Source organism: Cavia porcellus, unplaced genomic scaffold (assembly GCF_034190915.1).
Source record: "Cavia porcellus strain 051 isolate PalLab524CR breed Dunkin Hartley unplaced genomic scaffold, mCavPor4.1 scaffold_18, whole genome shotgun sequence".
Classification (NCBI taxonomy): Eukaryota; Metazoa; Chordata; class Mammalia; order Rodentia; family Caviidae; genus Cavia; species Cavia porcellus.
This window is the reverse complement of record NW_026947501.1, coordinates 46,471,854-46,488,305: the sequence shown is the minus strand read 5'-3', so window position 1 is coordinate 46,488,305 and position 16,452 is coordinate 46,471,854. Positions and strand designations below refer to the sequence as shown.

General features: G+C 55.2%; 1 protein-coding gene across 3 annotated transcripts in view; it reads left to right on the top strand.

The window, feature by feature from the left end:
* Window positions 1–16,452, top strand: part of Nck2 (NCK adaptor protein 2) — a 95,200-nt gene that overhangs the window by 54,994 nt on the left and 23,754 nt on the right. For 2 of the 3 annotated variants that reach the window (XM_063229737.1, XM_005004477.3), the window contains 2 exons: window positions 52–201; window positions 16,201–16,445. In XM_063229737.1, the coding sequence (XP_063085807.1) occupies window positions 16,220–16,445 (226 nt within the window). In that variant the 5' untranslated portion in view covers window positions 52–201; window positions 16,201–16,219. The remainder of the gene's footprint in view (window positions 1–51; window positions 202–16,200; window positions 16,446–16,452) is intronic. The other variant, XM_003471607.4, reaches the window with a different exon arrangement.

The window sequence follows — 16,452 nt, the reverse complement described above, 5'->3', positions numbered from 1 at the left end:
TTAAAATCCAACACGCAAACACACCTGACACACGCTTTCGTTTCCTTCCAGACCTGCGTGGCTTTGCCCTGAGCTCTGAGCTGGATCTGGATGTTCGGAGAGGAATTCCTGCAGCTCTGACCTTCCAAGGCATCAGACGAGAAGGTCACCGTGCTCCAGAGTGCTGCGCTTTGCCGTCCCTCTCCTAACTCTGTGCCAAAGGTAGATCTGCAGCTCTCAGACGGAGGAGTGGACCTGCTGAAGTGGGTTTATCTGCACTTTGGAGGTGCCTGGTGCAGGCATGGGCTTGTCCTGCTGGAGCGCTCCCAGGCGAGGTGTCAGTGGGTGGACAGGACGTCTGTGGGAAGGCAGCCGTCATCCCTGGGCCAGGCTGTGGCCACCCAGTGGTTCTCAGTCCTGTTCCGAGCAGCCTCCTGCTGCCACAGATCAGGACAGGGCCACAGCTGAGAACTGCATGGGGCCTAGAGGGGAATGGGTCCACCTTGATGCTGAGATGTGTCAGAGGGGATGCAGACTAGTGAGGATGTTCGGGAAGGTTCTGCTGACCATGTGAGATGTGTTTTTTTGTGTGTGACAGTACAGACGAGATCGGAATAGATATGAGGGTTGTGGTACCCACCTGGTCCTAGGACCAATAGATACTGGTAGCCGAGGGCACAGGCGGGTGGGGAAGTCCTTTTGCTCTTGGCTTTTGTGAGGATGGAACCTGGGGCCTCACACATGCCAGGCCAGCGCCCTTCCACTGGGCTTCAGCTCACAGAAATGTCTCTTAGCCTTAACAAGTACTTGGAGTGATCCATTTAGGGTCTCAGCTACTGTTGGGGACCCAGTGAGTGCTGCTCCATCTCCGGTTGGGGGATGAGGAGCGCTGGGGTCAGGATACAGCGTCACCTTTAAGGACTGGCACTCGTGGCTGGCTTCTGCTTCCATTGTTTACAGATTGTTTTGAACTATTCTTGACTCTAGCATTTTGGACTTTGGAACCTTATGGTATAATGATTTCTGTGGATTTACTGTGTCAACATAAATTAGAGTCTCCCTTTACTTGGTCCAAATGACTCCTAAAGTATTTGGTGGACCATGTTTTGTTTCTTGGTTTTGTTTTGTGTGTGCATGTGTTTGTAATTTGGAACCTTCTCCATTTTGGTTATGACTTTTGATGTGCAGCATCTGGAGCCCCATGAGCTCGGCTGGGGAGGATCACCCAGTGAATGCACCCCGGTGCTGTTGGCTTGAGGTTTTGTTGGTGCCTAAAGTGCTGTTCACTAAGGGCTTTGCTGCTGCAATCGCAGAGCGAGTCTCGGCTGGGGACTGAGGACCTGACCCTCACTGTTCATGTCCTGCCCTTTGGCTCCCATGGCACCCGCCAAGCCCAGGACCCCCTGGGCCTGTGGGGCGCCCCATTGCCAGTCCTTGGAATCTGAGGTATGAAAGAGACCTTCTCAAACTTCTGGCGACTCCATTTTTAAAAAGTCAGTCCAGGAAGGGAAGCCTTTTGAGGCCTAGTCCTTGGTAAACGTGGTCACCTGGCATTGCTCATCACAGGACAGGGGATGTCAGCTGCAGGTCAGAGCCCCTCAGCTCCACCCAGCAGAATCCACCGGTTGCTCGTTGGAAGCCACTGTCATCCACTCCCTGCGCAGGTCTGCATCCCACAGTGGCTCTGCTGACTCAGCGCTGGAGTCTCCATGACACAGCCAGGTGAGGCGTGCAATCATGCACACCTGGGACAGGATCTGTCCCCTGTGCCCTCAAAGTTTTGTGAGGTCCACCCCAAAGATCCTGGTCTTTGTGTGTTAAGTACTTCCATGCTTTAGAGAAAAGAGAAAGGCAGCAGCTGTGCTGCTCAACAGTAAACCTGTCCTGAGCTCCACAGCCACGCTCCGGGCTGTGTGTTTCAGTGGCTGTGAAAACAGATAAAACACAGCTCTGAAACCGTTCTCAGTCCCTTGCTGGTGCCAGCTCTGTGACTGGTGGCTGTGGTGCAGAGGTTGGCGCCAGTCCCTGGTGTCCAACAGGGTGATGGGCTGTTGGGAGGAGTCCAACATACTCTCTGGGGTCTGGATGGAGGCCACCTACGTGCAGACTCTAGGGCGGGCAGTGTGGGCAGGGGAGGACGAGTCCCAGAGGCTTCCAGGCCCCCTACACAGGTGTGGCTTGGGGACCCGCATGTGCTGCCTGCTTGGTGATTTCTGCCATGCCAACAGGAAGGGTCGCAGCTGGCCATCCTGGTCTTTTGAGTTGCCAGAAAGAAAGGCTGGCAGTGCTGACTAGAAGGGCTGTGGAGCATTGACTATGGGTGGGGTCCCTGGTGACCCACACCACACCTGGGCGGCAGGAAGAGCGTGATTTTCGAAGTGGATGGCAGAGGGGCCCAATTGGAGTTTCGAAGCCCTGTTTGCTGGGGATGCATTTCTGTCCTGTGCTCTTGGGGCTCTCCTCTTTGTCCAGCCTCCTTTGCCAAGCAGGGTCTCTGGGGAGAGGGAGATGCCCCTAATTTTCACAGCACTGTCCTGACATGTGACCTTCACTGTGTTCTAGTCTGTGCTTGGGCGTTGACCTGGGCCCTGCTGAGGACAAGGATGTGAAGGGTGGTGTCCCCCTTAGAAAGCTGGTGGGCAGCCACTATTCTGAGGAGGGATCCTGAGGGGCAGGGCGGTCAGGACTGTCAGCAGGAACCTCGGTGGCTTAGGTGCCAAGGCCGGTGGCTGGGAACCCCAGCCCTGGGTGTTGCAAACCTGTGACTGCTCAAAGGGACAGCCCAAGCGCACACATCAGCGGTGGTCCTGCATCCTTTTGGGCTGCGTTAGAGCAGCAGTGTGTGCCATTGAGCAGGAGGAAAGGAGAAGTCCTTTCTGTCGCCTCATGTTCAGAACGCATTACTAGTCACTCCCTTTGGTATCTTCATGTTAGTCCTCATCCCAGAGCAGTGGATTTACCTGGAGTTTAAATCCATTGGGCATTACTGTAACAAAGTGCCCCAGGCTGACTGCATTATAGAGAAGGAGGGTTAGCAGCCCTCAGGCTCTGGATGTTTAGGGTCCTTGCTAGTGAGTTCTGAGGAGCATGCAGTGGCCCATGGCAGGTCAGCTGCTTCTCCCTCTGTCAGTCCTGCCTCTGCACCCTGGGGTCACCTGGGACATGCAGGGTTCGTGGCACCCCACCTTGAGGAGGACAGAGGGTCCTGGGCACTGTGTCATTACAGCAGCCTCTCCTCGGGTTCTGCCACTTTAAGGGCCTGCACTGAAGAGTTTTTGCATATTCACCCATCAGATGATTGTTGGGATTTTTAAAAGAATCTCATTGTGATCCAGGCCTTGTGGCTCACACTTGTAATCCCACCATTTTAGAGGCTGAGGCAGGAGGGTCACTATTACTTAGTCCAGGTGAGCCTGGGCTCACGGCGAATTCAGCCTAGCGTGGACGGCATAGCCAGACCTTGTTCCCAAAAACCAACCAACCAACAAATTAAATTAAAAATTCCACTCTAATTACTGTTTGTGGGAGAGTCTGCTCTTTGATCCTGAGAGGGAGGCAACCCTCCGCGGAGACTCAGCTCGAACATCAAAGCAGAACAGTGTGCCGGGGAACAGGAAGTGGTGGCAGTATGGCACTGCAGAGGCACCGGAAGCGCTGGCCAGCTGCAGTTGGTGACCCCCCGGCTGGCCTGCTACTGTGGGGGTCCTGACTGGGGGCGGTGGGTCCGGGCAGGGGCAGCGGAGGTCCCTGTCCTGGTGTCACCCGCAGAAGACGAGTGTTTCTCTCTGTAGGGGTTTTAGGTTGAGCCTGCTCTTTCTCAGTGGGGCCGTGACCGGGTCACACAGGGCCCCAAGGGTGGAGAATCTTCATAACTTTACGGAAGGCAGAATGTGCAACACCCTGCCCTGCCGTTTTCCCTGGGCTCTGCCAGCATGTGTCATGTGGCCTCTTTCCTAACCAGACCGCAGGTCCTCAGGCTCAGGATTCTTGGTCCCCAGGTCCTGGTGATCTTGCCTGGCACTCCCAGCCCTGTCATAACTCAGCAAGGCTCCTGATTGGCCAGAGTGACTGCTTTCCTTGCCGTTTCAAAGCTGACCCCACAGGCTTGGTCCTGTCCCTGCAGGGGCTGGTCAGCGGTGTGGACCATGTGTCTGTGGGAGGTGGTCATCAGCTCTCTCTGGAGCAGAAAACATAAGGAGGACAGATTTTGAGTGAGATACCTGATCAGTTATTTGCTACAGAAACAAAACTAATGAACCAGGAATTTCTGATTCCCAAATTAGAACCAAATTCTATGTAGGCTACTGGTAAAGGGCTCTGGGCCATTGTACAGTGAGCCTAGATCTGGGCCCTTTCTGGCCAAGCCTTTCTGTGCCCCTCAGTGAGCCCCAAATGACATCCCAGGGACCTCTCCTTGGAGGGGCTTCTCTCTCTTCCCCACTTGAAGGTGTGTGTGTGTGCTGAAAGTAAAGGGGTTGCTAAAAACGTACAGTGCAAACATTACACAACAGGAACTGTCCTGGTGCTGTCAAATAAAACACTCCAGAGTGCTGGCGGTTAGCATGACGGAAGCAGGATGATTGCTCTGCAAAGACAGCATTCTTATGCATGCCTACTCCCGGCAACGGAGGTGCTGTACAAGAAAACCACAGAGCTTCAAGGAGAAGGAGACAAACCACAGCCACCTCGGGCCTCTCCCCACCCATCAGGGCAGAAACCCGAAGGGGATCCAGGAGACCCAAGCTCATCGTATGATCTGTTAACAAGGCCTGGCTCCCACTCCACCCGACCCACAGCAGTAGGGTGCACCTCCCCAACTGGCACCCACAGGACCTGCACTGCACTAGACCCACCCTGGGCCAGAAGGCAGACAGCAACAAATTTTAGAGAACTGAAGTCATGAAGTATGTCTGTCTATCCTTTTAATATAGCCTCTCCTTTTTGCCTTAAGACAAAATAGTTCATTTCAAAAGGTGACAGACCAGGTGGTTCCATTTATGTACCATTCTCAAAATGACGAAGTCACAGAGGTAGAGCACATAGTTGGGCATCCCCCTGCCCACCCCCGGCAGCAGCGGCTATGACTGCTGCTGGGCCACTGAGGGAGGTCTGTGGGCCTTCATGTCCTGTGTTCCAGCTGTGATGGTGTCAGACAGAACCTTGTGCACAAAGGACACCACGCCCACCCACCAAGCCCTGGTGAAGGAGCACGCGAACCTTGGAGAGGCCGGTGTGGGGTGCACAGGGCCTCTCTGCACACCTTTGCAGCTTCTCAGGAATCTGCGCTTAACTTCAAAAGTGTAAAGTGTAAACATTTTTTATGAAGAAAAAATGTAAAAGGTCAGATCGCTTCCTCTTTTATTACAATAGACTGCAGTTTGGGCTGTGGGAGATTTCCAAGTTTGCATAGCAATTTGTGAGCAAGTCCTGGAAGGAAGATAGAAATCACAAGGGGGCGGGGAGGTCGGGCTGCTTTCCAGGCTGCCGAGGAATTGTTCTGATCAGCAGATCTCCCGTCCTCCCCGGGGCCTCCCACACCCTGAGCTTTCCTGTGTGGCTGTACTCGCAGTGACTCACACCGTAACTGATGCTGATCGCAGGAATACAGGCTACAGACCTGTGTTCTGATGTGAGAACAGGACGGGGAGCCCTGAGACCACACACTTGGCCCCATGGGTTGCAGTGCTGAAGCTCTGCTCCAACCCTCCAGGCTGATGACGGTGACAGCACTACACACTGTGCCACAGCCTGGCCTTGGGGTCAGCTTGGCCCCCGCGGGGCCGTGGCACCCTGAGCAGGCTACCAACATGCACAGCCTCGGGCTCCTGCTTTATGTAGGCAGATCCTAGCTGTCAGCTTTGGGGGAGCACCTGTGACTCGGGCGCTCCAGTCAGCAGCCACCTCGGGAACAGCGCCCGCTGTCTGTCTGAGCTGCCATCTCCAGAAGCTTCGGCCCCATCTCTGGGGCCTGAGCCTGTCCAAAGCAGGTGCTGTTGTCACCAGAAGCCACAGGAGCCTAACCAGGCACCGGGTCAGGCCCAGCCCATAGTGTAGTCAGGAGACCTGTACGGCTTAGGCCACAGACAGAACGGTGGTGTCTGAGTCGGTGAACCAATGCTCCCGGTAGGAACTGACTCAGTTTCCCCTCTGTGTGTCCTGTGTCCTCCTCTGTCAGATTCCCTGTGATGTTTGACAGGTGCACAACCCCCAGCTTTCATTCACTCACCCACGGGCAGCCAGACTCACGCCCGTGGAGCTGCCCTCCCCCACTTAAGAGGCCCGTGTCACTGTGAAGGTTGCTGGCCAGTCTCCTCCTGTCGTCCTTTAACTTTGCCTTCTGATACGATGGCCTTAGGCTGGTCACCGCTCGGGAACTGAGGTTGGTGTGCTGTAGTTAATGAAAAGCCATGCTTTACATGGATTTGTAGTTTTGTTTTTTTTTTTTTTTTTTTAATAAAAAAAATGACCCTTTCCTGTTGCCCTTGTTTTGATGTCCTTGATGGCTTTGAGGGTCGGGCACTCTGTCGGATCTCTTGGTGAAGTCACCTGGTGTCTTCCTCCTGGTCACGTGGCTTCTAGGGAGGAAGACCAGGGAGGCCAAGTGCCGCCCTCACCCAAGTGTGACCTTGAAAGAGTGAACGCAGATTGGTAAATACTGAGGTTTCATGGAAACACCAGAGTTACTTGCTGTTAACCAGGCAGACACTTCAGTCTCAGCCCGAGCCTTTTCCCTGTTGTTCAGCCTCTGAAGACTCTCCCTTATGCCGACCTGGGTTCCTGCTTAGTTACACATCTTTTGTGCACTTTCACTCTTTTATCCAGAGTAGCTGGAGAGAATGAATTTAAATCTTGTGGGGAAATCCTTTTACAGCTCCCACCTGGGAGGCAAAGACCTCGCGCACATGGGTGGAACAGCTCAGGTTTGGACCCAGCCTCAGTGCAGGGCCTCAGTGGGGGTCATGCTCACTTGTGGCTGCCCTCAGTGTCAGCCAGTGCCAACCCTGCTAGGGGACTCCGAGGGCTGTTCCTCCTGCTCCTCAGTTTGTAGAGCATGTGTCCTTCTCATGAAGGGACTGCATCCCCACGAAACTCGATGACATGGAACTGAAGGGGTGTGCGGGGTGGGGGAGGGGAGGTCACCGACACGGCCCCGTTCATGTTGCTCCTGAGGACCCCTCTGATGGGGAGACCAGGGATGGCTGAGGCCCAGTTGGGGGTGAGGGCAGGTGGGGCTGCTGGACACTAAGTGTGGATTTATCAGGGATGGCCAGGAAGAGGACCAGGCAGGTTTGGACCGAGGCCAGAACACAGGGAGGGACAGAGCTGTGCAGATGGCTGGGCAAAGCTCTGGATAGCGGGTGAAGGGCAGAGGCCTCCAGGGAGAAGGCGGGTTTGGGGCAGCAGCCTGGGCTGTGGTCCCCCTTGATAGTAGAGGTGGCTGGTGGCTCTGTGCAGAGAGCCCTCTGGGACCCTTTGGTGTTCGAAGGAGAAAGGCTGCTGTTGGGGCTACCTGGACTTGCAGGGGGACTCAGACTTGGAGGAGGTGTGGAGTGGGCAAGGGGCCGAGGGCTGGGGCAGGGCCATGCGGGCCTGGGAGTTGGGCTGCTGGGTGCCGGCCTCCTCGGCCTTCGCTGTGGGCGGCCGAGTCAGGTACTATTGTAGCGCAGGTGACACAGGGTCCACTGGACGGGACAGGGAGAGTCTGTCTGTCAGTCTGTCTGTCTCGGGGTGGGGCTTTTCCTCTGTGCAGTTCTGGCCAAATGCGTGGTCCTCGACAGCCACCAGGTGGGTGGAAGAGGGAGAGGTGGGGAGGGCTACTAGGGGAGAGTGTGCATGGGGCACTGGTATGGGCCTGCAGCTGGGGTAGTGCCATGCACGCTGTGATGGGGTTGGGGATACAGTGTCCAGGAGGCAGTGAGGGGAAGGTGGACCCACCCACTGGGAGAGGGCATGGCCAGAAGGAGAAGGGTGTCCTGCAGCGGGGTGCAGAGCTGGGGCGAGGATACTGCTGCAGGCTCCCAGCTACCTGGAAAACGGCAGAGCCAGGCTGAGATTCGGGTCCGGCTCCTGAGGGCGGAGAGGCCTCACTGCCAGCAGCTCAGGCTGGGGGTGCCAGGGCCGGGGTCACAGGCACAGGTGGGCACAGCCTGCTGATCACTTCCTGCTCACATGGGGGAGGCATTCCTGAGGGGTGGGGAACAGGAGCTCCTCAGCAGGACAGGACAGGACAGGACACCGCCTGACTCTGCAGCACCATCAGGAGGTTGTGTGGGACCCACAGGGAGAGGGGGTGCTGCTTGTATTTTGGCCTTTTTTTCCTAAATAAGTGATAAATGGAGCAGAAATATACAACAGTAATGAAAGTTCTTAGTATTTTTTCTATATATTACTTATACTTCTATTTTGTTTGTTTGCTTTGTCTTTTTGAAACAGAGTCTTGTGTATAGTTCAGGCTGGCCTTGAACTCACCTTGTAGCCCAGGCTGGCCTCAAACTCACAGTGATCCTCCTGCTTCAGCCTCCTCAGTGCTGGTGTGTGCCATTGTGCCCAGCACCAATTCTTTCTTTAATGAAAAAGGACCTTTTAAACACCGAAGTCTGGGACGTAGTAGATGTGTCATTTACGACCTGCCTTTAGCACGCATTTGCCCCAGGCTGTCTCCTGGGTACTTCTGATGGCAGCTGGGTTCCCAAGCTTCTGGCAGCTGCCACCTTCTTTCTGGGGGTCGGGGCGGGAAGAGCAGTTACTGTGCTTGGAGGAGCAGGAGATCCTTATGGTGCGGTGCAGTGGGTGAGGTGGGGGAGAGGTTGTGGGCCGCTGAGCAGTGGCAGGACGAGAAGAACAGCAGTCAGCATTGTGGGATGAGCTCTCGGGGCTTGAGCCCGAGAGAAGGCGTCACTGAAGCCCACCGCTGGGTAGTGGCAGCTGAGTGATCCTCAGAGGTCACCAGTACAGCTTCTTCGCATTCCTCAAGGACAGGCCAGTGGGAGCCACTGCCCTCCCAAGCCTCCTGGTGATCGCAGCCCCGCTTCCCGCTCTGTGGAAGCTTCCTGGGCACAGTGTGGCCAGACCAGTGGCTCTAAACCTGCTACTGCATTGGAAAATCCTGGAAAATCCTCAGTGCGGGCTGGGGCATCTTCCAGGGGAGAGTGAGATTGCGATCAAAAAACAAAGCAAACCAAACACTAACTCAGAAAGATGGTGACGTGGGGGCCCCAGGGTCCCACAGCTGCCTCAGAGCCTGCAGGGGCCCCAGAGCAGTTAGTCATACTGAAGTGTAAGCCCGCAGGAAAGATCGAGGACCGAAAATTCATTGTGACAGAATTGCTGGATGAGTTAAGAATCGAGAGAAGACGAGCAGCTCTTGCAGGCAGAAGAGTTTGAGGGACCCGGGGCACTGCCTGTCCCAAGCAGAAGTGGCATCACTGCCCGCTGGATCTGGCGACTTCTTCCACAGGGCACCATGCTCAGGAGACCTTTGCAGTGGGCACCGATGCTGGGGCCCAGGTCAGGCCGATGCTGGTAGTGATGGTCATGTTGATGCCACACATCCGCGTACCATGTGACGGCAGTGCTGGGCCTCTCTGCTCTTCCTCTGACCACAGGCCAGGCTGCAGGTATGTTAAGAGCCCAGATGAAGAGCACTCTGCACAAGTCCTGGCCCTTCTGCCCCAGTAGGAACAGTCTGAGCACCGGAGAGGCACCTGACACCTCAGTACAGGATTCCAGACGAGACATTCATTAGGACAGGTGGCCACTCAGGAATGCCAAGGACCACCGAGGAGAGTGGGGACTTAGGTCATAGTGTGGGGTATCCATGTCCTCATTGGGTTACATACACTGTGCTTGTGCCAGGTGTTGGAAGCCAAAATGGTTTCTAAAATAGGGCATCAAATCAAGTAGAGCTTTGCTGGAAACCTTTATTTTCTCATTCTGATTTTTCTAGGGAGATTCTTTAAAAGAACACGCATGTGGAATAGGAGAGTTGTCTGTCCAGCCTCACTTGCAGATGGGTCTGCATGGAGTCCTCAGCTCTGGGTCCCTGTCCCCAGGGCTGGTTCCAGATGAGCTTTCTGTGCTTCCCAGTCTTGTTTGATAGGAAACTCTAGTGGGGACACAGGTGCAAACCGTGCAGGGCGAGCGGAAGTGACGTGGAAGGTACCATCAGGCCTGAGTGCCGGTGTGGGCGCTGTATGAATTGCCGCTCTGTCCCAGCCCTGCAGGTCTGAGACCCAGACAACGACTGGAGTGTAATAGATATAGAGGGGTGGGGCAGGCATTGGTTAATGTGCTGGGTTCCTTCACCAGGACTGAGGGAGCTCGGAACTTGTACTTAGAGGTGTTTGTGAGCTGCAGTTTAAACTATAGAAGTTAGAGCTACTTTTATGGTTGAGGCAAAAACAACAGCAAGGTCCAATAAATCCTACCATGGTGGATGTCTGCTATTTGCCTTCCCACACTCAGCACGACACCCAGCAGAGTCAATTGGGCGCAGGACGAGAGACACCGGTGAGGTCAGTGTCAGACAAGAGGAGCCGCTAGGAGTGGGGCTGGGGCAGTGTTGGGGCTGGGGCATACGGCGTCCCCGGAAGCACGAGGGACTCGGGAGAGGATGGCTGCAGTGGCATGGTGTCCTCTTTGCCACCGAGCCACGCCTGCGTGGCTGAGATGATGAGCCTTGGCCCGTGTGTCCCACCATGGCCTATGAAACGTGAGGTCTTTTCTAGCTGACCCTCATGTAATCCTGTCTGTAAGGCGGGCGGGGTCGCTCAGGGTCACAGGTGCATCCAGTGGGCAGGGGTGACATGGAGTGCAGTGAACCCCACAGCCCTAGGGGTCACCCAGATGAGAAAGGCTAGGGAGATCCTAGGCCCCATCGGGGGAGGAACGGGGCAGAGGCGAGGAGGAGCTGGCTGTCACCCTTCCCCAGGGCACTGGCACCAACAACACGAGAAATCTGTGTCAGAAGTGACCTGACCTTGATTTGCTGTTTGCACATGGGCTTCCAGTGGGTGCTGTGGGGACACGAAGTCCCACTGGGCACTATGATGTCATTAGTGGGGGCCTTGGAGAAGGAGGCTGGCTGGTCCCCAGGAGTGTTGGCCTCTCTCAAAATTTGTGTCTGAAAATTTAGCCTAAGACAAGCATGTTTTGAATCTTTGTAAACATTGCACTCAAGTCCACCAAGCCCTGTGATTTTGGCATCACCAGGATAAAGTGGGTGGAAAGCAGTGCCTGACAATGTCCAGGATGGACAGGTGCTGGTTGCTGCCTGGGGGCTGTCTCTGTGACCCTTGCAGACGCTGTGACCTTGAGTTGATCTGCACACGCAGGAGTTGAGGTCAGGGGTCAGCGCCTCCTTCCCCACCCCGGCAGGGCTCTTGGGCCCTGGCTTTTCCAGCCCAGCCAGGAACATCCTGAGATGGGGGTCTCATAAGTGGCTTCACAAATGTCAAAAGCATGGTGACTTCACAGCCTGTCACCTTTAAACAAGTACTTAGATGATTCTGAGTCTCAGTCTCAAAGCCTGTGCCAGGGGCCTGGTCCCCTGCCTTGCAGGAGAGAGGCCAGGCATGGGGGCCAGGCCACCACGCCTTATACTTTGGGGCTGGAACCCGGCCCCTTTGCTTAGGGCCAACCTCCCTCTGCCCCCGCCCCAGTGAGGTAACAGAAAACAGATAAACCTCTTCTCAGAGTCTACCTGGGAGGTCTGAGCGTCCGCTGCCTCTCTCGTGGCCATTTCACTCACACATTTACTAAAAGGGAATTAAAAATTCAGCTTTGGCGTATCCCTCTTTCCCTGGAGTTTGTTTTTTAAGCAATGCGGCAAAATTCTGCTATGGGGTAAGAGCAGCAGGCTGTGAGAGATGGAAGCGAACCTGTGCGTGGCAATGAGAAGCTGCTGGCGGGCACTTTCCACTCTGGAGTGGGGCCAAGCACATCCTCCCCTCTGCAAGCTCTGTGTGGCCATTCATAAGTGCATTCTGCGATGACGTCTATCTCACAGGGTTCCACGCCTGGTGGCCCCTCTGCGTGGAGAAGCATCTGCTGTTGCTTCTCCTTTCTCGGTAGTGCAGTTTTGTGTCCCAGGGAGGTGGAAAGACCTTGACCCTTGTCACAGCTTAATTGACTTATTGAGAGCTGGAACAGCCACTGGCTTGCAAGTTGTGTCCTAGCGAGAGCTGGAGCGAGAGCCGGAGTGCACGCGCTGTAATTAGTGGTCCTGCTTTCAAATGCCACTGGCTGCCCTTTCTCTTCCCCACAGGCTATCACAGCTCCTGTCACATTGGTTGGCATTGGCAGCACAACTTGAAATTTTAATCAGAGTTTTAGCTGCTTCCGGGACTTTCGGTGCCCCTTTCCTGAATGCAGATGTGCTGTGTTGAAATACTTGAGAGGAGACGCAGTAGTGGGGAAGAAAACCTCCAGCCGGGATGAGCAGAGCGGTCCCTTCCTGTGGACCTGGTGTAGGAGAGTTCCTGTGTCCTCCCTGTTGCTGCTGGAGGAAACATTCAAGAACCTGGGGATTTAAAGCAACATCCGGTTTTTCTCTCCGCACTCCAGGGTCACCTGTTTGACTCAGGTCTTTCAAGGCTAAAGTCAGAACAACTGCAGGGCTGTGTCCCCTCCGAGGGCTGCAGGGGCTCACGTCTTCAAGCTCTGGGGGTTCCCAGCCCTCGGCCGCTGCATGCATCTTTTAGTCTCCCCTGGCTCCCTGCCTTCCGCCCTTGCAAACAAGAACCCTGCTTCACCCAGATAATCCCGGATTATCACCTCTTGCAGGGCTGATCGTGATTGCCGGGAGGGCCTGCGTAATCCAGCAGAATCCAGTGCTGCTTTAGGATCTAGACATCTTTAAGGGCTCCTGCCCTGCCCACAGGCTCACTGGATGCAAGTCTGTTTCCTCCCTGAAGGCTTGAGGTAGTGCCGAGAAAATAAACTCAGGACCTTCAAGAAGCGTATGTGTTAATTAGATGGCTCAGGCTGTGCTTGAAACCTGCAGCAGGAGGACTTTTTATATTGTCCCGATTGCTTCTCCCTCCTAGTCACTCTCTGAATCAGTCACCTGTGTGTGGGCGAGTGTATTTGGTGTCTGCACACGCTTGTGCACACTGTGATTTTCTGGCATTTCAAGTCTTCCTGGCCTACAGTAAGGCTTGCATCGTCCTGTGCGTGCGTCCCGAGGGCTGACAACGAGGCTCTCTGCGCTCCGATCTCCACTGCAGTCTGTGCCACAGAGTGGACTCCTGCTCTGCAGAGCTGGGTGACTCTCGTTGTCCATGTGCTGGCCAAGCGATCAGGTGGAGGCAGAGTAACAAGGCCGATGTGTGTTAACCTGACTTTCTGTTTCTGGCTGGTTCTCGGGCTGCCATTAACATGTGCGGCTGAGGTCCACATAGCTGTGGTCAGCACTTCCTGTGGCCTTCCAGACAGACTGCAGTGGACACATGGCACTAGAGGCTCCACAGGAAGTAATGCAAGGGCCAGGACAGTGATCCTGAGGTCTCTTGGGAGCTGGGCTCAGAGGTGCCGCTAATACACAGGCTCCAAACACAAGGCAGCAGACTCCAGAGGTACTTGGTGTTCAGAAAACCCTCCGAGGAACAAAGCATGGAGCACGGGCCCCTTGAGGGGCACAGAGGACCTGCCCTGAATCTTACGGGCACAAGGTCATAGCTGGGACATGTGTCCACCCCTGAGTATACTCGGTGCTGGGTAGGTTCAGGGCCTTCTGTGCAAGCTCGGCAGGGAATTGCTGCCCCACCTGTGGGAGACACTGCCGGGAGAAGGTGATGTCTCTGTGGCTTTCCTAGTGGGGAGGTAAAATACCTGACTCGGGAACTTACAGGAGGAGAGTTTACTTGATTGCCCATTTCAGATGTTTCAGCCCTTGCGTGGTAGGAGGGGCCTGGTAGAAGCACCCAGCAGAGGCCAGGTGCTCAAGGCAGGAGTAGGAAGCAGAGAGTGGAGGGAGGAGGCAGAAGGTCAACGCACCGTTCCCATTCACACCCCAGTGACCAGACCTGGCCCGACACCTAACAGACATGGAGCTAGAGCCAGCTGTGACCAGCACTCCCAGTGGTGGTGACATTCGTGTGCATGGAAAGGGCCTGCTGCCCTGAAAGAAGAAAGCACATAGCTTCAGTGATAGGCCTGGGAGTCGCAGAATGAAGCCCAGCATCCAGCTTGGAAATTTTCTCAGTCCTGGGTTGCTCCTGCTGTGGTCCATTCTTTCTTTAAGCAGACCCTCTGTATGGCTTTTGGAAGCCTAACCTGGTGTCACGGTCAGGTGTGCCAGCTTGACCCTGCAGACCTGGTGTTTTCTGAACTTTGACAATGGAACTGTCACCAGCTTTGAGCTGGGCTCTGTGTAGATGCTGCTCTCAGGGGCTTACATGCTCTGTGCAGATCACAGTGTTTTCTCCTCCCCCAGTGGCTTCTCATCTCCAGATTTGGAAGTTAATCCACCGAGGAGAGATTTATGTCTGTTTACAGATGCCTCTAATAGTTCATAGAGTGTCACATTATTAAACAGCACTTGGGTTTCTACAGAGTGAACACCTCGGATGTCCCTACCCCCTGCACTTACCCAGTAAACACCAAGGACTCTGTCAAGATGAAAGTCCAGTGTCTGTCCTCGTTGCCTCCTTCCTCGTCCGGGCAGTGGAAGGAATGGGCAGTGTGATTTTTCTGCTGGAAAAACGCTGGCCTGTGCTCTGCATACAGAGCCCTGGGTTGCCGCGATAGTTGTAGCTGGGCGTGCATTGTGTTCACCCGTCTCCGATTCCTCTACTGGCTTCACTCGGGTGTGCAGCATTAGAGAACGTTACCCTGGAGCAGTTTGGTGTTGACATTTGCTCCTTGCACATTACTGTCTGGTCAGGGCAGTGACGCGTATCTGCGGCCCTGGTGCCTTTACTGCCCCAGATCTCTGCATCTCCTGCTTTGCCTCCTTGCCCTGGCCATCATGGATCCTTCTGACTAGATTTGCCTTTTGCAGAATGCCAGGTCAGGGGACTTCCCCATGACACTAAAGAACAGTGAGGCAGACTGTCTGGGGACGGGGCGTGGAGTTTTGCAGTAGGGACATGGAAAGGACAGTGCTCAACTCTGAGAATGAGGAAAAGTGTGATGGGGCAGCCTGGCTGGGTGGGGAATTACTGAGAGGCTCGGGGCAGGGTCACAGCCAGAGCAGCCCGGGCTCCTGGGTGACACAGGCGAGAGGGAGCAGGCAGACGCCACCGGATGAAGGGGAGGGCGCTGACCTGAGATTGAGGGTGGGAATCCCTTACAGACTCCCCTTGCAGGATTCTTGCTCACACTTGGCTATGCAGATGAAAACAGAAATACCCAGGTGAGGCCTGAGTGGGAGGAGGGCTCAGAGGAGCGTGACTAGGCTTCTCACCAAGGAAGACTTCCAGAATCATAACCCTGCGCGCAGGCACCTGGGTGCAGGCAGGGCCCCTGGGTCCTTCCTGGCCAGCCACTCCTGCCCCGGTAGTGCCCCGCCTCCTACCCCTTCCTGCACTGTGTGTCCACGCTTCCACCTTCTGAAGGGCAGTGTGGTTGCTCCCAAGTTCGGGCAATGATGAATGCCATGGTCACCAATCCCACGTGCAGCACGCATGTGGATCCGGGTGTCTGAGAACAGTTTTATTTTTACAGAAGTGGCTTGAAGATAGCACAGGGTACCCTCTCGTGCACGCTGGCTTGACGTCACACCGAGGTCTTCTGCTGCACTGCTGTAGCCAAGGCCAACACTGGCGAGTGACTCTGCCCTCCTGGCCTTCATCTGGGTCTCACCAGCATCTGTTTGAAGACCCAAACCAGGAAGGCACTTGCTCGAGCCCTCCTACTCTCCATTGCATTTATGGGGCAGTTGGTATGCGTGTGTGGACCGGCTGAGGGCATGGCAGAGACCATCAGATGCTGATGTATGAACACAAGCCAGTGGGAGCCTGTGCACCCTGGCAATGGGCACATGGGTTCAGAGCCAGTCAGGTGTGGGTTTGCAGCCCGCCTGGCCTTGCGCGAGGATTCGGTGCGCACTGCAAAAGCTGCTGTTGCTAAGCAGAGCTGCACCTGTGTAGAAAGAAGGTCACTTCAAGGGTGAGGCCTCACAAGAGTTGTCACAGGGACTATTGCTGCCGTGTGTCTCTAGTCGCTCAAGGGCGCAGTGGTCAGATGGCCTCTAACCTATGTCTCTGAATGTTTGGCCAGCAGGAGGACTCCATGAAAGATGACAGAGGAAGTCATCGTCATAGCCAAGTGGGACTACACGGCCCAGCAGGACCAGGAGCTGGACATCAAGAAGAACGAGCGCCTGTGGCTGCTGGACGACTCTAAGACCTGGTGGCGGGTGCGGAACGCGGCCAACAGGACGGGCTATGTGCCGTCCAACTACGTGGAGCGCAAGAACAGCCTGAAGAAGGGCTCACTGGTGAAGAATCTCAAGGACACGCTGGGTGAGTG